At 38.9% G+C, this 19,570-nt stretch overlaps 1 protein-coding gene across 2 annotated transcripts in view; it reads left to right on the forward strand.

Annotated features, from left to right (window-relative positions):
• The window catches only part of LOC132395850 (E3 ubiquitin-protein ligase rififylin-like), a 49,980-nt gene that overhangs the window by 14,969 nt on the left and 15,441 nt on the right, over positions 1-19,570 (forward strand). For both annotated transcript variants that reach the window (XM_059972968.1, XM_059972969.1), the window contains one exon: positions 13,259-13,446. In XM_059972968.1, the coding sequence (XP_059828951.1) occupies positions 13,270-13,446 (177 nt within the window). In that variant the 5' untranslated portion in view covers positions 13,259-13,269. The remainder of the gene's footprint in view (positions 1-13,258; positions 13,447-19,570) is intronic.

Genomic DNA, 19,570 nt, shown 5'->3' on the forward strand with positions numbered 1-19,570 from the left:
TTTCGGGAAATCTGATCACTTGGCTGTCCTACCTGCATACAGCAATAGGCTAAGGAGCAGGAGGCAGAGGAGCAGCTCTGGGATTGCTTCAGGTTGGGCCATGTTCCAGGACTCATTTGTAGATCTGAATGAATTCACCAAAGTGTCAAAGACTTGATTTAAAAACCGTGGAAGATGAGTGTGTCTACATAAATCATTCAGTCTTCACTCCGATTTCACTCATTCTCTGTGATGCTCACTCCTCCCTCTATGGCGCTGATGCTATGAAGACTGCCCCAGCTACTATGCTTCGTGCCTGTTATGATGAACTGATAAGCGAGGCTTTGTTCCCACTCTGAGCTGCTCCAAGGTTTGGATCTGAGCACTCAATTTTGGATCGATATGCTGTTGTTACTTCAATTGTTTGCATGATTTATATTCATTTTTTCTTTCTGTCATACATCGTGTGATTTTTAAATTTTTTTTTCATTTAATTTGGGTTTTTTTGGGTTTCTTGCTTTGGCTACCTGTGAGCAAGCAAATATTAAGGTTGCAGAATTTATATATTCTTTGATAATAAATGAACTTTGAATCTTGAACCAGGAGCTCTGGGTGAACCATCAGTCTCAAGACTCACACCACCAGGTTCAGGAACAGTTATTACCTCTCAACCATTAGGCTCATGAACCAAAGGGAATAACTTTACTCGACTTCACTTGCCTGATCACTGTATTGTTCCCACAATCTGTGGACTCACTTTCAAGTACTCTTCATCTCATGTTCTTGATATTTATTCCTCATTTATTTCTTCTTATTATAAAAGACATTTTGCTGTCTTTTGCACTCTGGATGTCTGCCCTGTTGGTGCAGTCTTTCATTGATTCTATTCTGGTTATTAGATTTATTGAGTTTGCGTGCAAGAAAACGAATCTCAGAGTTGTATATGGTGACCAAGTTCAAAGTAAATTTCATTATCAAAGTACAGATATGTCACCACATGCAACACTGGGATTTATTTTCTTGTGGCATACTCAGCAATCTTCAGAATAGTACCTAAACAGGATCACTGAAAGATCAACCAGAGTGCAGAAGACAGCAAACTGTGCCAATCCAGTACATAACAAGAATATGAAATAATGAGATGGAGTCCTTAAAGTGAGATTATTGGTTGTAGGAACATTTCAATGATGGGGCAAGTGAGTGTATTTATCCCTTTTTATTCAAGAGCCTGATGGCTGAGGGATAGAAACTGTTCTTGAATCTTGTGGTGCAAGTCCTGGAGCTCTTGACCTACCTAATGGCAACAGTGAAGAGAGCATGACCTGGATGGTGGGGATCTCTGATGATTGATACTGCTTTCCTATGATAGCGATTCCTGTTGATGTGCTCAATGTTTGGGAGGGCCTTATCCTTTCAAAGCGTTGGTGTTTCCATACCAGACCATGATGCAGCCAGTGAAAATGCTCTCCACTGCACTATAAATTTAACTTGAATTTTGAACTAAGTGATAAGCGAAGTGGGTGGATAGGGGAGGAAATTTAAAGTGAGGAGCTGGGAGGTGAAAAATGACTAAGTGGAAAAGGTGAAAGGCTAGAGGAGGAGGAATCTGATAGCAGACAAGAGTGGATCATGGGAGAAAGGGAAGGGGGAGGAGGTAGGAAGGTGAGGAGAAGAGGTAAGAGGCCAGAGTGAGGAATTAAAGAGGGAAGGGGGTGGGGGAAATTACCTGCACTACTTAATAATGGATGTTTTGTATAAAGCATTCAACACCTGTGCCCATATTTGTATTTCTATAACAGTGAGAATATTTCTGAATATTTAAAGTATTGCTCATTAGAAGCTTGTAGGTTCAAGAGATAAAATTTGTTCACAATTTATGTTGACACTTCATTGCAACAGTAAACTGGTAATGCACTGTTAGGATCTGTCTTTTAGATAAGAGGGTATGTCCCTTTCTATGGAAGTGAAGACTTCTTTGGCACTATTTTAAAAGCAGCTGACAATTTCTTCTGGTGTCCATTTCTCAAATTAATTCAATAGGAGAGATTTGGTTATTTATCTTAAGTCATTGTGGGATTTGATTTTGTACGTGTCGACAGTTTGCCTTTATTGCACATTTATAGTGTTCTGTGTACTCATGAAAGATTTTGAAATGCCCTGATTTGGGAATTGCTATGTAAATTTAAGTTCTTTCCCTTTATGCACTAGACTTGGTAATTTGTCTTCAGTCTATAAATCAAGAAGAAGCCATGTGTCATTTTAATCTTCTGTTGTTTAGAATATTAATGAGTGATCTTTTATCTCACCAACTCCTGAACTTTTATTTTCTAATCTAAATATATTTAATGTTAAATTTATTCCAGTTGATCTTAATCTCTTGAGTAAGAAATCAAAAGATTACTAACACTGACTTTTTAAAGAAAAGCCACTGAGAATGGCAAGGTTAAATGCTATTCATGGGTCCACACTTGTTGATTGGGGAAATGGTCTTGGCACTACACTAGTCCCCTGAAGAATATCTTTCCTTCAGATTCTAGAGAATGGAAGTTGATAATTCTCTCTTATAATTTTATTTTTATTTGGATAAGGTATTCACAAATATTACACAAACATTTTTACATATAAAACCTTTTCCATTTTTATATATGTATAAATCTATATATATTTATACATTCACAAGTACACACAGATGATATTAAAAGAAAAATAATTAGGCACTTAAATAGATATTTATGTGCAATTGTAATTCCACACTATTAAACTAAATAATAATAATAGTTTTTTTAAAGTATTAAAATTAAAAAATAATTTCCATGTATCTCATCTCGTCCATTTCTTTCTTGTCCAAAATAATGTGTGTAATCCTATGTAACTTCCATCGTAGGTGTTTGTATCTTAACATGTTCATGTTTGCTCCCACCTATAAACATACTTATCCAATTCCTGTGTACTTATTTACTTCATTTTATCTTTTTTCCCCCAAATCTTTTTCTTTACTTGTGTTGATTACACATTTTCCAGAAATAAAACAGTGAACATTCAAACCAAGGGAGCTTACGTTAACACTATTACTATTTTGATGAGGAAAGCAGTATGAACCATTTGGAGAGTCATCTAAAGTCTGCTCGCATTGGGGTTATAAATTCAATTCAGTTATTCCAAATTTGATAAAACTGTTCTTTTTGAATTCTCAGTCATCTTTTCTTTTTAAATATTTCCAAAATAATTTTATGCCAATCTTCTAAAGTAGGTGATACTGGATTTAGCTAGTTTCTGGTGATTGTTTTCTTACTTGCTGCTAAAAGAGCCTGCAGCAACTTTATATCTTCTGTTCCGAAAACAATACATGCCCCAAATAGAAAGTCACAAAGTCCAGAGGTATCTATCTTAAATACCTTAACTAATGTTCTCTGAATATCTTTCCAATATAAACTTAATTTAGGCCAATCCCAAAAAATATAGAAATGATTTGCCCCCTTGGAGTTACACCTGCTACAACACGCCATGTTTGTGTCTTTATATTTTTCTTGGTATGGGGTCTTGAAGTATCTTATAATATTTTTCCAGCGATGTTCTCTCCAAACCAAAGAGTTTGAAAGCTGCATATTTTCCCCCAAACCTCCTTTGAAAGTACCAACCCCACTTCTTTCTCCCACTTCTCAATATACAATATGTTTTCATTTTTGGCATATGAGAGGGCATTAAATAATTGAGAAATTGATTTACTTAGTATTGAGCTGTAAGCTGAATTCAAAATCTTGAAAAATTCTAATTCTGTTGTTGATAAATCTGTACATCCAAAATCCTGTTTAAAGTACTGTCATATTTGAAAGTACCTAAAATAAATTTAAAATTTTTTTTAAAAAAGTCATTGTGTTCTAGGCCTTATTTGTCCTGCAGGGATTGAAAAATCTGTAATACACTTTTATGTGTGAATGCGAGGTAGGTTGTAAGACCCTTCTTTATCCATAGTTCAAGTTTTTTATCTCCTCTGCTGGGAAAGAATTCGGTATCATAAGAACACCATCTAAGAAGTTTTAACAAGTTGTAAATTCCACTTAAATTAGCCACCTTCTGCCATACTTTTAATGTGAGATTTATCCAGCTGTTTTTAATCTTTTCCAATTGGGCCATCAATCCTATGTCCACAATTGAGGCCTGTAGAGGAAAACTGTCAATCAATCCAAATTCTATTTGCTTCCATCTAGCTTTGTATTCCCCATTGCACTAATATAACAGAGGAGATATCTGTGAAGCATAAAAATAACTTCTCAAGCAAGGAAGTGCCATACCTCCTCCTTCCTTTCCTAACTGTAAGGTGTTAAATCGGATTCTAGGTTTCTTTCCTTGCCAGATAAAGTGGGGAAATCTATTTGTCCCATTCTCTAAATTGATTTTCGTTTACCTCCACAGGTAAAGTGCAGAAAAAGTAAAATAACCGAGGGAGAATATTCATTTTTATGGTATTTGCCCTTGAATTTAAACTTAAAAAGGGAATAAGGTTCCATCTATGTATGTCTGCTTTTATCTCTGAAGCTAATGGCCCATAATTTACCTGTGACAATGTTGAAAGATCTTTTGGCAGGGTTATTCCTAAATATTTTAATGATTTAACTTCCAACTTAAGATAATAAGTATTTTGCAGTTTTTTGAATGCTGTATAATTTAGGGACATAACCTGCGCTTTCTTTACATTAATTTAATAACCTGATATTTTCCCGAACTCATCCAACAGTGTAAACAATACTATGAATGATTTTTCTGGTTCACTCAAATAAACTAAGATATCATCTGCGAATAGCGCTACCTTCTGTTCAATCTCTGCCACCTTAATACCTTTTACAATTTTGCTCTGTCTTATTAATTGGGCAAGAGGTTCAATGTATAGCGCAAAGAGGAGAGGGGAGATTGGGCATCCCTGTCTAGTTCCTCTCCCTACAATATTAGTCAGAGAGGTCCCCATTTATCTTAATTCAAGCTGTAGGACTGTCATATAAAGTCTGGATTACTTCAATAAACTTTTCTTGAAAGCCAAATCTTCCTAACACTTTTTATAGGAATACCCATCTAACTGAATCAAAAGCTTTCTCGGTGTCTAATCCCACTACCATTGTCTCTGTCCCGTTTTTAGTAACCTGTTCTAGTATGTGTAAAGTTCTTATGTTGCTCTGAGTTTGTCTTTGCTGGATGAATCCATTCTGGTCTAAGTGGATGAGGCCAGATAGAAGCTTTTCCAGTCTACGATCTAACATAGATGTAAATAATTTGTAGTCCAAATTAAGGACACTGACTGGCCGATAATTACCGCATTCTAGTTTATCTTTACCCTCTTTAGGAATAACTGAGATAATCACCTCTCTCCAGGAAGGTGGAATTTCTCCTCTGTAAGATTTAATTAAAGGTGTTAAGTAATAATGGAGCTAACTGTGACTCCAGCAATTTGTACTACTCTGCGGTAAACCCATCAGAGCCTGGTGACTTTCCCGCCTTTAATCGAGAGATGGCCACGTTCAGGTCTTTGGCAATTACCGGTTCTAATAGGCATTCATTTTGTAAATCTGTGAGTTTGGGTAATTCCAAAGAATTCAGTAAAGTGTCTGTATGGGACTCATTGGAGGCCCAGGGTTGAGAGTACAGCTCTCGATAATATGTTTCAAAACACTGTTGAATTTTCCCTATTGAAGTCTCAACAAGCTTTGTTTTTGGATTCTTTATTTTATTAATTGTATTGTCTGCTTGATGTTTACGTAATTTATATGCTAATAATCTAGCTGATTTACCTCCTACTTCATAATTCTTTTGTCTCAGGTAAAGAAAATTTCTTTGAGTTTCCAATGTATAAATTTCATCAATATCACTTTGCTATTTCTTAATTTCCTGCGTTAAATTAGAATTTATTTTGTTGCTATCTACAACTGGAAGTTGATTTAATTTTCCTTGCAGGTCTGCTAATATTTGTGCTTTGAATTTTTTCATGTGAGTAGTAATGGAAATAATTTTTCCTCTCAGTGCAGCTTTCAATGTATCCCATGAGATCACTGGTGATGTTTCTCCCATGTCATTAAGGTCTAGCTATTCTTTAATTTCTCCTCTTAATCTCTCCATTACTTTTGGGTTACTAAATATATGTGAAATTAACCTCCATGGTGTTTTCCTCATTTTCCATTCCAGAATTAGAGACATAGAGACTGGGCTATGGTCTGACTGAACAATTGTTGCAATGTTACACTCTTTTATCCTGAATCTATCTATATTAAATATAAAAAAATAGTCTATCCTTGAATAAGCTGAATGTGGGAAAGAGTAATGTGTTTAGACTTTACTAGTGGGATGTAATTCCCTCCACACATCTGTTATTCCCAACTCCTCCATCAATAATTTCACTTTCCTAGTCAGAGGTTTATTCTGAATAACTGTTCCTGAAGAATCTAGTACAGGGTTTAACCTAATATTAAAATCTCCTCCGCAAATTACTACCCCTTGAGTGCTGGCCATTAGGTCAAAAATGTGTCTGTGGAATGACCATTCACTACCTGGTGGAGCATAAACATTCAGCAATGTTATTTCAGTACCATCTATTTTTCCTGTAATCTTTATAAATCATCCATCCTTGTCTTTTGTCTCTGAAATATGTTCATAGTTAAGAGCACTTGATATTAAAGTAGCTGCTACTCTTTTGTGGCTCAATTTATATGATGAATAAAATACATGCTTAAAGCCCATTCTTTTTAATTTTGCATGTTCGGATTGGCTCATGTGCGTTTCCTGAAGGAAAGTTATTTGTGCTCTCTCTTTTCAATTTAGAAATAATCTTACTTCTCTTAATTGGATTCAAAGCCCCATTAACATTATAGGAAATTATTTTTACCGGTTCAATTTGCATTTTTCTCTCGTAGAAAACACTCTTTTTCTAAGCAAACAGTAAGCAATCCCTTCCCAACAGTATACCAAAACACAAAACCAAACCCTAGGCATTTTTGAACGTAGAACATTCGAAAATTTTCCCCAACTTCCAACAGTGAGACTGAGCACCGACCTGCCTCAGTTCAGAGGGATAACCTCTATCTCCAGCCTGTGTTAGAGAGCCTCCGCAGTGTGAACAGTCAGAGAATTATCTCGTTTTATGTCTCGACCATATTGCTATCATTCAAGTCATTCCATCTAGTTTATTTTCAGTTACCAGCTTTAATTTTACCTTTAAGTCCAATTTACTCTTTTCAGTCATTTCTCTTAATTAATCTATACTCTCTGTACATTTGCTGCAAATATTCCGACGCTTTTCCTTGTAGCTTGACACTCTGGTTTGAGTGGAGTGTCCTTGTCATACTGGCTGCCATTACTCCCGCCGAATCCTCTCTGGTAGCGATTCCGGTCGGTTGATAACTTTTATGGGTAGTCCCTGGTCCGACAGGTCCAACGTTGCCTCCTCCACTGTAGTGTAGATTTTTGTCCCTTTGTCGTAAAAGACTCTTAGCCGAGCTGGATACAGGGTCTGGAATCTGATGTTGTTTTCCTTCAGGACCCTCCGTGCTTCCACATATTCCTTCCGTATGGCAAGGATCTCCGTTTCGTAATTGTGGTCAAAATTGCTCCACATAAGGCCTTCCTTTTGCCATGCCAGTTTAAGCTCTTCATCCTTTGTTCTGTAACTGAGAAATCTGACTAGAATAGATCTAGGCTGGGCGTCTGCTGGAGGCTGTGGTGATAATACGCGGTGGGCCCTTTGTATCTGTAGTTCTTTTGCTTCTGGTATATCAAGGTTCTCTCTAAGCAGCTTCTCCACGAAGGGAATCACCAATCCGGGTTTACCTTCAGCTCCTTCGGGAACTCCATAGATCCTCACTTTTTCCCTTCTTGGTCCGTTAGCTTCCACTGGAGCTGCTCTTGTAACTTTAACATTTCTGCAATCACTTCCTCTGTGTTTTGCAGCCTCTCAGTCCCTACAATCCTCGCTTTGGCTCCATCTAACCTCAAATTAGTTTTTGCTATTTCTCCTTTAATATCCTCCAGCTGTTTGATGTTATCTTGTCGGAAATCACGAATCTCTCTGAGAATCAAAGTCAGGTTCACCGATTCTTCCTCGTGATCTCTGTCCTGGCTAGCTGTGGAGAAGCTCAGCCCCTCATCTTGCTGCGTCTTGTTTTATTTCTCAGCCTTCTGAGCGGACCTTTTATTCTTGTACTTGGACATTATTCTTGCCCCTTTTATTGATACAATACTAAATATTTGTCTAATTTCAACTTTGGGGCAGTTTATATTCTTTTTTGTTGAGAAACTGTTTCCTATGCTGCCATTCCCTTGGTGACCCAGAAGTCGACCCCAGAAGCTAATCATTCTCAATCTTCCCCTCATAGGACAGTCCCTCCAACTCCAAATTCTACTTAATCTGCATTGCACTTCTTCTGGGTTGGGTCATGGGTCTTGAACAAAGCTTTCTATGGTGCATCGATTGAACAGCACCATCCAGGGCAAAGTAGGTGGCTAAATTGTTACCTCACCACTTCTTCAATCAATGTTACTTCACCTCTATAAAGTATTCCATAGTAAAATTACACTTTGGAAACTTGACGGGAGCTTCTAGGAAAAACACCACTCTCCTAAGTTCTGCAGGTTAGAAGAATAGGAACATGGGACCACCACCAGTTGCAACTTGCTGTCTCGGTTTCATGCCACGCTGACTTGGCAATGCAGTCAGTGGCCTCTTTATTAAATATAGCTACTCATTAAGGCAAATATCTATTCTGCTAGCCACAGTAGCGTAGCAGCTAGCACAACACCATTACAGCTCGGTATCAGGACTTCAATTCTGGTGTCATCTCACCTCACTTCTGGGTAGTGAAAGATAGAAGAGGTAAAAGGCTGCAGAAGATGGAATCTGAAAGGACAGGATAATGAACCATAGAAGAAGGAAAGGAGAAGGGACACCAGAGGAATGTGGTAGCAAGTGAGGAAAAAAGAAGGGGGAAAAAGAGGAGCCAGAATGGAAAAAGAGTGAAGGGTAAATTACTGGATATTAGTGAAATTGATGTTCATTCCATCAGGTTGGAGGCCACCCAGATGGAATATGATGTGGTCCTCTAATGTGAATGTGGCCTCATTGTGACAGTTGAACCATGGACCTTAAGTTAATGGACGTGAGGAAAAAACTTAGATCTTTGGGGGGGGGGGGAGAAGCAATTGAATCTAATTATGAGAGTATCATCAGTCCCTTCTGTAAGGTGATCCTTAATTTCAGTCTTTCATTTGAATTGCACCAAGTTCTCCTATTGTTGTGTTTATAGTATTCCTTTGATTTTAAAAAAAATCCTATTACGTTGCTGCTTTTAATCAGAACATTATCAGTGGAGAATTTGTTTCATGGCTTGCATCCACTGCCTCAAAAAGTATTTCTATTCCTTATGTTGCATTTTGTGATAGGAGGCAAATTGGAGCAGAGATCTAATTCCCTGTACAGGCAGGAGTTGGTATTTTTCATCACCAGCCGTCATTGTAGGGCCTTCATCGCAGTGGATGTAAGTACTACTGGACAATGATGTTGATGCAGGTTACCACATTCTTGGGCACCTGTATAATTGAAGTCTGCTTGAAGCAGTTGGGTACCTCACTGCCGAAATGAGAGGTGAAGGATCGCAGTGAACGCTCCAACCAGTTATCGGCACAGATCTTTAGTACTTGACCAGGTTCCCCATCTGGGCCAGGTAGTCCAGACCAATCCTGAAGGCTGCTCTCGAGTCAGCTTCAGAGACTGAAATCCCATGTTTAAAATTATTTCATATTTCTGACATTAGCTGTTTTCTAAATGGCTTGGAAGGCATGAGGTTAATTGCTATGTATCTACCTTTGAATGCTGAGACTGAGCTGTTCTTTTTGTGTTTATGGTTATGGAGTTTGCTGAAAAGGGATTTAGTTTTTGTATGCAAAATGGTTCCAACTTTAGTATTTAATATCTTCTCAGTCTTTTGTTATTCTAAGATCTGGTGAGCACCTTGATTGATTTTTTGATTGAATATTCATAGGTTTACATGTTTTGTTTGATCTAAGTGACTTTCTTGCATACAAACAACTATCATGGGTGAGGCAGAAACAGCAAGACTAATGTGAATTAAGCAAAGAAGATGTTTACAGAGGAAATGTATTGAGACATTTGACTTCAAATCACATTTTACTGTCTCTCTTTAAAGAGACCAGCAGTAAATTTGACTTTGGCTTTGGTTTCTGGAGCCATAGCATTAAGAGGGTCCTGTTTAACCAATGATTTTGCAAGCATTGCTAGTGAAGGCAGAACCATGGAATACCTTTTCAATCAGAAATGCCAAATGTTTGATCTGCATGGATTTTAACTGCCAAAAAATGACTGGGTGTAGTGGCTAGAACAAATGTTAAGGAGCCAGACAACATCTTCAACATAGGACTAAAGACTAATACTCCAGAATGTGTAATGCTGCTTGCTTAGCTGTTCCTTTATAGCAACACTTTCACAATTCAACAAAATAAGAAATTATTCAGGTTTGCCTTTCCAGATCAATACTTCAATTTAGTGAATTGCCAACCCATCATGAGAACTGTCGTTAACAGTGTGGTCAAACAGCACTTGATGACCAATGCACCAACGTTCTATTGTGGTTTGAAGAGCACAGATCATATTCAGGCTTGATTCTAGTTTTCATCAAACACAGACGTCTTTTTTAATATAATCCTCTTCACATTTTCAAGGCATCCAAAAGCACTTTATAACAAGATCACTCAACAACATAACAGTCAGATAACAGTCAGAATGCAGGGTGACTTGGACAGGTTGGGTGAGTGGGCAAATGTATGGCAGATGCAGTTTAATGTGGATAAATGTGAGGTTATCCACTTTGGTGGGAAGAACAGGAAGGCAGATTACTATCTAAATGGAGTCAAGTTAGGAAAAGGGGAAGTACAACAAGATCGAGGTGTTGTACATCAGTCAATGAAAGCAAGCATGCAGGTACAGCAGGCAGTGAAGAAAGCTAATGGCATGCTGGCTTTTATAACAAGAGGAATTGAGTATAGGAGTAAAGTGGTCCTTCTGCAGCTGTGCAGGGCCCTGGTGAGACCCCACCTAGGGTATTGTGTGCAGTTTTGGTCTCCAAATTTGAGGAAGGACATTCTTGCTATTGAGGGAGTGCAGCGTAGGTTCACAAGGTTAATTCCTGGAATGGTGGGACTGTCATATGTTGAAAGCTTGGAGCGACTAGGCTTGTATACACTGGAATTTAGAAGGATGAGAGGGGATCTGATTGAAACATATAAGATTATTAAGGGATTGGACACACTGGAGGCAGGAAGCATGTTCCCGCTGATGGGTGTTCAGAACTAGAGGCCACAGTTTAAGAATAAGGGGTAGGCCATTTAGAACAGAGATGCGGAAAAACTTTTTCACCCAGAGAGTGGTGGATATGTGGAATGCTCTGCCCCAGAAGGCAGTGGAGGCCAAGTCTCTGGATGCATTCAAGAGAGAGTTAGAAGAGCTCTTATAGATAGTGGGGTCAAGGGATATGGGGAGAGGGCGGGAATGGCGTACTGATTGTGTATGATCAGCCATGATCACAGTGAATGGTGGTGCTGGCTAGAAGGGCCGAATGGCCTACTCCTGCTCCTACTGTCTATTGTCTAATCTGCCCACCTACAGTCACTGGGCATCCGTCCTCCTCTGAATTTGTGCATGGGATATTGAACATCCACCATAGAAAAGTCTTTAATTTAACTTTCACCTGAACAGTCTATCATAAGCCAAATACTGGAATTTCAAGTATCTACGGTGTTGTTTAAAGGGTGCTTTGATGTCAAGAAGCCCAAGTCAAAGGAAATTGTCTACGTACTGCCCAGCACACAATGTGGTTGCTGGAGGTCAGTCATCCCAGCCCTAGCGTAATGCTGCAGGAATTCACTAGGGACCCTCTATATTAAGCATCTGCAAATAACGTTTTTCCCTCTCTCATAAGATCAGAGTGGGAATGTTGTCATTGCAGTATTGAAGTAGATCCAGAACTCCTTGTTTAATAAAGGAGTCTGTGGCCAGCTGCAAGGTCAGATTGGCCTAGAAAATTAAAAGTAGCATTCATGCTGTATTGTAACAAGAACCCTTTCCAAGAAGAGAGAATCAAATAACCTTCCCTTGATAATAGCCTAATCCTTTACAGTTAGACCCCAAAATAGTCTTGGGAAGCTAGGTTATACAATTAACTTTGTAGCAAGTTGCTAACCTCCTGACTAGTATTTTCCAACTTATAAGAAAAAGCCCTTCATTTTGAGCACAGCTCCAACAAGACTTGGATTGTTACCATTGAGAACAAGACTGCCTGCATGATAGACATTCTTTATATCCCTCTAAAAATACACTTTTTGCTCTACAGGTGGAATGTCAAATATACAATAAGATGTCCTTTACCTCAATACCATGGTTTCTTTAGCAGCACACTAAATCCTACACCTTCATAATCTAGAAGTACAAGGTGGCAGGTGCATGAAATACCTGCATCAAATTGTACCAACTAAATCAAAATATTGGAACTCCTCCCTATATAACAGCACCAAGTAGCGTATCTTCACCATAGGGATTGAAGTGATTTAAAAGGCAGCTTAGCTCCATCTTGAGGTCACCTTTGGGTGGACAATAAATCCTCACCTTAACAAAGACACTCATTTTAACATGAATATTTTCAGTATCAGGATCGGCTTTATTTTCACTGACGTATTTTTGACATTTGTTTGTGGCACAATGCAGTGCAATATATAAAAACACTATAAATTACAGTAAGAAATGTATAAAAAATTTTAATTCAATATGTAGTGCAAAAAAGGGGAAAATAGTGTTCATAGGTTCATTGTACATTCAGAAATCTGGCGAAGGAGAAGATGTTTCTAAAATGTTGTATGTGTGTCTTCAGGCTCCTGTACCACCACCTTGATGGTAGCAATGAGAAAAGGGCATGTCCTTTGTGGTGGGAATCCTTACGATAAATGCTGCCTTTTTGAGGCATCACCTTTTGAAGGTGTCCTCGGTGCTGAGGAGGTTTGTGCCCGTGATGGAGCTGGCCAGGTTTACAACCCTCTGCAGCTTTTTCCGATCCTGTGCAATGGTCACCCCATAACAGACAGTGATGCAATCAGTTAGAAAGTTCACACGGTATATTTAGAAATTTTGCTAGAGCCTTTGGTGACGTACCAAGTCTCCATTAGGAGTTTGATTTTTTTTAATGTTTGGTTGAATATGCTGGGTAAATAAATAATCACTCTTCTGTCATTAATACAGACGGCATTGCAATGTGGGCTTCCTGCTGCAACTGGTTTTGTTTGGATAATCAAACAATGGATGAACCAGAGTACAATTCTAGAAGGCAGGCATACACTAATGCAGGCTATAACTCTCAGTCGTCTTCACCTGGATTGGAAAACACATGTCGAGCTTGTGGTTCACAATTTGAAAATGCCTCACGGAAGGTATGTACACATTGTAAGATAGAAATTACAATTGAACTAAAGCAGAAGTTGCTGGTTAGAAATAATTTTATTTTTTGTGCTTTTTATTCTTTGCATTTATTTTTTGAGAATGGAAGCAAGTTGGAATGTAAAAAAGACAAAGGCAAAAGGCAGGTATATATGCCAATTAGCATCATGTCTAGTTGCAAAAATATTTGAAGCTATCATTGAAGAAGAAATAACAAGACACATGGATAAAATTGGTTCCATTGGACAGATACAGTACGTAATCATGAAGTGCAGGTCCAGCTGGACAAACGTACTGAAGTTCTTTGAGAATGTAATGAGCATAGTGGATAGAGGGAACAAGTGGATGTTGTACATTTGGATTTGCAAAAGTAATCAGTAAGGTGCTACTTAAATAAATTATGGTGTTGGGAATAATGTATTAGCATGGAAAGAGGAGGTTAACTAATAGAAGAAAAGGATGCAGTAGAGGCTATCTCCATTAAATATATTTAACGTACAGTTTGTTTTTTTACATAGCAACTGAATTAAGGGTTATGGGGGGGGAAAGCAGGTAGATAGAATGGAGTTAATGATTTGATCAGCCATGATCCTGAATGGTGGAGCAGGCTCAGTTGGCTAGATGGTCTACTCCTTACTCTATTTCTTATGTTCTTATATAAGGTATATATAACCAAATTCTCTAAAAACTATACTGTTATTCATTTGCTGAAATTTTGAATTGATGCCATTTAGAACAGAACAGCTTGCATGATATCCTGCTTGTTCAAACCAAAACAAGAAATGTTATGCAATGAAGAGACAAGTTAAGAAATATCTTAATTTTATTTCATTGTTTCATATAATGGTGCACAGGTGTGTCAATAAGCACCATCTGTTCATGGTGGCTATTTTAATATTCTGTTTTGTCTTTCTCCAGTTTTTCCCTCTCTGCTAACATAGTTTTCTCTAAGCATGCTCAGTTTGAACCAGATATATAGTTATTAAATAATTTATCAATGTGTCTTAATTAAAACTAAATGCAGATATCCAGTGATGGGCACACATTTTTTAGTTTTGAATATGTATTGATGGTTGTTGAAGCAACCTTTAATTCTTAAGGACAACAGGTTGTTTCTTTTCAATCAACTCCATGTTAAGCATTGCCTAGTCTCGCTCAGAGGTACTATCTGACATGGCACTCTCTGCCATCTTTTCTAGTTTCTATTTTCTGAGCCCTCCTCTCAATAATATAAACATTCCCTTTTACTTCGTCTCTCTTATGAAATAAACAATTTCTACCCCACAATCCCATTCTCTGTGCTGATGCATCCAGTCTTAAAATCTTGCAAAGAGCTATCAAAGGGATGGACAGCCAAGAAGTCATGTCCTAGTGGCAGGTTCACTATGCAGTATAAGCTTAGGAATAAAGCTGTTGTCCAGTGCAAATGTTCTTGGTTCAGTAATGTCTGCCAATTGATGGACTTCTGTACTTCTGAGTGGGTGATCTTGTAAAGCCAGAAAATATCTAGGATGTAGTGAGGCAGTGACATATGTAAAACTGTATTTACTTTTGTCTAAGTCTTGCAGGCTTGGTAGACTAGCACAAAATGGTGAAGGAAATCTGTAGATCAGGCAGCATCCATAGATATTATTCCCCTGGAGTGAAAAGGATGAGTGGTAACCTGATAGAAGTGAATAAAACTGTAAATGGTATAAAAAGGATAGGTAGTTAGAATCTCTTTCCCATAGAAGGGGTATCAAAAACAAGAGGGCAGAGATTTAATGTGAGTAGTGGGAGATTTTACCTGGGATCTTAAGGGACAGTTTTTGTACAGTGATATCTGGGAAGCATTGCCAAAGGAGGTGGCAGAATAGGATATGAATACTCTGTTTAAGAGGTATTTAAAACATTGGAGCAGAATTAGGTCATTCAGCCCATCAAGAATGCTGCTCTGAACTTATTAACATCCACTTTAAATATACCCAGTTACTTGGCATCCATAGCCGTCTGTAGCAATGGATTTCACAGAATCACCACCCTCTAGCAGAAGAAATTCTTTCTCATCTCTTTTCTAAAGGGATATTTTTCTAATCTGAAGCTGTGCCCTTTGGTCCTGGATTCAAATCCACTTTGTCTGGCCTTTCAATATTCAGTACGTTTAAAAGATCTCCCTCATTCACCTAAGTTCCAGCGAATACAGGCTCAGAGCCATCAAGCTCTTATTTGTTAACCCATTCATTCCTGAGATCATTTTCATAAACCTCTTCTGGACACTCTCCAACTCCAGCACATCTTTTCCTAGATATGGGGCCCAAAACTGGTCAGTCTTCCAAATGTGGTCCAACCAATGCCTTAGAGCCTCAGCATTATATCCTTGCTTTTATATTCTCATCCTCTAAAAGGAGAGCTAAAATTGCATCTGGCTTCCTTACCAACTTGAGCTGCAAGTTAACTTTTAGGGAATCCTGCACAAGGACTCCCAAATCCCTTTGCACCTCCAATTTCTTAATTTTCTCATTTTGAAATAAATCTGTGCTTTCATTCCTTCTACCAAAGTCCATACAGCTGCCACTTCTTTGCCCATACTCCTAATGTCCAAGTGGTTCTGCACATTCCCTGTTTGCTCAAACCAACCTGCCCTTCTACCTAACTTTGTATTGTACGCAAACCTAGCCACAATTCTGTCATTCGGATTATTAACATATAATGTGAAAAGTAGCAGACCCAACACCAGTTCCTGTAGAACACCATTAATCTCTGATAGCCATCCAGAGGAGGTAACCTTTATTACCACTATTGCCTTCTACCAATCTTTTGCCCATCTTAATATTTTTCCTGTTTATACCATGGGCCCTTATCTTGTTTCACAGCCTCACATGTGGTACTTTGTCAAATGCCTTCTGAAAATCTAAGTCAACAACCTTCGCTAACTCTTTGTTGTCTATTCTATCTGTTATTTCCTCAAAGAATTTCAGCAGATTTGTGAAGCACTATTTCTCCTTAAGGAAACCATGCTGACTTTGGTCTATTTTAGTCTGTGCCTATATGTACCCCCAAACCTTATCCTAATAGACTCTAACATCTTCCCAACCACTGGCCTGAATTCCCTTTCTTTTTTCTCCCTCCTTTCTAAGAGTGGAGTAACACTTGCAATTTTCCAATCCTCTGGAGTCATTCCGGAATCTAGTGTTTTTGAAAGGTTACTACTGGTGTTTCCACAATCTCTTCAGCTACCTCTTTCAGATCCCTGGGATGTAGTCCATCTAGTCTAGGTAACCTACCTACCTTCAGTCATTTCAGCTTCTTAAGCACCTTCTCCTTATTGACTATAGAAGCAACTATACTCACATTTCCGCTCTGACACACTCGAATTTCTGGCACACTGCCTTCTGCAGTGAAGACTGATGCAGAATACTTATTGTTAGTGCAACATTTATTTGTTCCATATTACCTGTCCAGTGTCATTTTCAAACCTATTCTTGCCTCTTTTTCACTCTAGATATCTGGGGGAAAAAAACTTTGGCATTCTCTTTTATATTATTGGCTAGTTTAATTTTCTTATCTTTTCTCTCCTTATTGCTTTTTAGTTACCTTGTTTTGGTTTTTATAACTTGCCCAGTCCTCTACCTTCCCACTAATTTTTGTACGTATCTTTTGCTTTTATGCTATCTTTGATTTCCCTTGTCAGCCATATGTGTCTTAAGAATACTACCCTCTCCCTTTAGAATACTACTACTACTTCAAGATGAAATGACCCTGCACCTTCCAAATTTATTGTGTTTGCTCGCTGATGAGACTCTGAGCCAGGAGCTAGAACAAAGCTGGAACACGGAATAACCATTACTCAGCAAACCACACCACCAAAAGTCAACATTGCAACAGATCATGACTATTTGAAGGTCACAAAGAATATTCGAGAAGTTGTCAGGAGCAACAATCAATCAGAGAATGTCAGCCTGGGATTAGTTGACAGCCAACCAATAGACATTGGTTGCCTTCTGTTTGCCATAGCAGAATTATTCCCAGAAACTCCAACCATTGCTGTTCTGCCATCATCCCTGCTAGTGTCCACTTTCAATCAACTTTGGCAACTCCTCTCTCATGCCTCCGTAGTTCACTTTATTCAACTGTAATACTAATACGTATGATTTTAGTTTCTCCCTCTCAAACTACAGGGTGAATTCTATCATGTTATGATCACTGCCTCCAAAAGGTTACTTTACCTGAAGCTCCCTAGTCAAATCTGGTTCATTTAACAACATCCAATTCAGTATTGCCTTTTCTCTAGTTGGCTCAACCACAGGATGCTCTAAGAGCCATCGACAGGCACTTAAATAGGCAAGATGTAGATGGATATGATTCTGAGATCTTCACCTCCCCAGCCCTGATCTTCCACCAACTCACTTCACGACTGAGCAGATGAGAAGAGTAAACTCCGACATGGCAAAGCATTGGGACCAGATGGTATGAACCACAAGATCCTGAAGGAGTGTGCTGAGCAGCTGTGTGGAATTGTCTAGCACATCTTCAATCTGAGTCTCACCCTGGAAAGGATCCTGACTCTGTATAAAACAACATGTGTGGTCCCAGTAATGAAGAAGGGCCAACCAGAAGTCTTGAATGACTACCATCCTATGACCCTGACCTCACACGTTATGAAGACCCTAGGTTGTCCTCTGTTCACATCTGACTCCTGGTCAGATCAGCCATTGATCCCCTGCAATTTGCCTACCAGGAGGACGTTGAGGTTGACAATGCCTGCTCCCATTTGGATAAGCAGGGCTGCACTGTGAGGATCATGTGTTTTTTGATTTCTCAAGTGCCTTCAATACCATACAGCCCTAATTGCTGGGGGGAAAGCGGCATTCAATGCAGGTCGGCACTTCCATTGTATCCTGGATAATGGACTACCTACTGGCAGACCACAGTTTGTGCGTCTTCAGAACTGTATCAGACATGGCTATAAGCAGCTCTGGGGCCCCACAGGGGACTGACTGTATTGGCTCCCTTCCTCTTTACCCTGTATAATTCATCTGCAGAAATTCTCAGATGACTCAGCAATAGTTGGGTTTATAAAGGAAGGACGGGAGGATGAATATGGGGCCCTGGTGGAGGACTATGTCAAATGGTACAAGCTGAATCATCTGCAACTCAACATCAGCAAGATAAAGGAGATGGTGATGGACTTTAGGAAGACTAAGCCTGCAATGCTCCTTGTTACTATTGATGGTGTGGATGTGGTGATGACCTACAACTACCTGGGGGTGCACTTGGATGACAGACTTGAGTGGAGCACCAATGCAGAGGCTGTGTTCAAGAAGGGTCAGAGTTGCCTCTACTTACTGAGGAGACTGAAGTCATTTAGAGTATGTGGGCCTTTCCTTTGCAAGTTCTACCAGTCTCTTGTTGCCAGTACGATCTTCTATGTGGTGGTGTACTGGAGCAATGGTATCAATATGGGTGATGCCATCAGGCTCAGTAAGCTGATTAAAAAGACTGGCTCTGTTACTGTATAGGAGTCAAACTGGACACATTGGAGGCTGTGGTAGAACAAAGGACCCTACAGAAAATCCTGGCAATTCTGGGCAATGTTTTTTACCCCGTGCATGCCACCTTGGCTGAACAGAGGAGCATTTTTAGTAATAGACTCAGAAAATTGCGATGTTCCAAAGGGCGCTATATGAGGTTATTCTTATCCTAGGCCATTAGGCACTATACTGAGTCAACCTATGGTGCCCTCTTGTTAGACTTGAGGTAACTTAATTCTTTATTCTTGCGTCTCTTCTAATTGTATATCTTTGCTCTTGTAATGCTACTGTGGTGCTGTAACTTCCTTTGGGATTAATGAAGTATCTAACTATATCTAGATGGAAATAGTGTTGATGGGCAGAAAGATTGGCATGCACTGAAGGGCCTGTTTTATATGTCTAACTATTGGTTGAAACTCTTGCTGAAGTATGTTGCAAAAGTTGTACTTACTGTGCAGATTTCAGCATCAATAGTTGACTGCTGGGGATTAAAAGTAAGTGTGCTTGGTAAGAAATTGTTAACTATTTAAGTTTCCTCACTGCATCAGGATCTTAAGACATCTTTATGTCTCCACTGTTGCTTTAACTTAATTCCCGAGACTGTGTG

The sequence above is a fragment of the Hypanus sabinus genome, chromosome 6 (genome assembly GCF_030144855.1).
Source record: "Hypanus sabinus isolate sHypSab1 chromosome 6, sHypSab1.hap1, whole genome shotgun sequence".
In the NCBI taxonomy this organism is placed as follows: domain Eukaryota; kingdom Metazoa; phylum Chordata; class Chondrichthyes; order Myliobatiformes; family Dasyatidae; genus Hypanus; species Hypanus sabinus.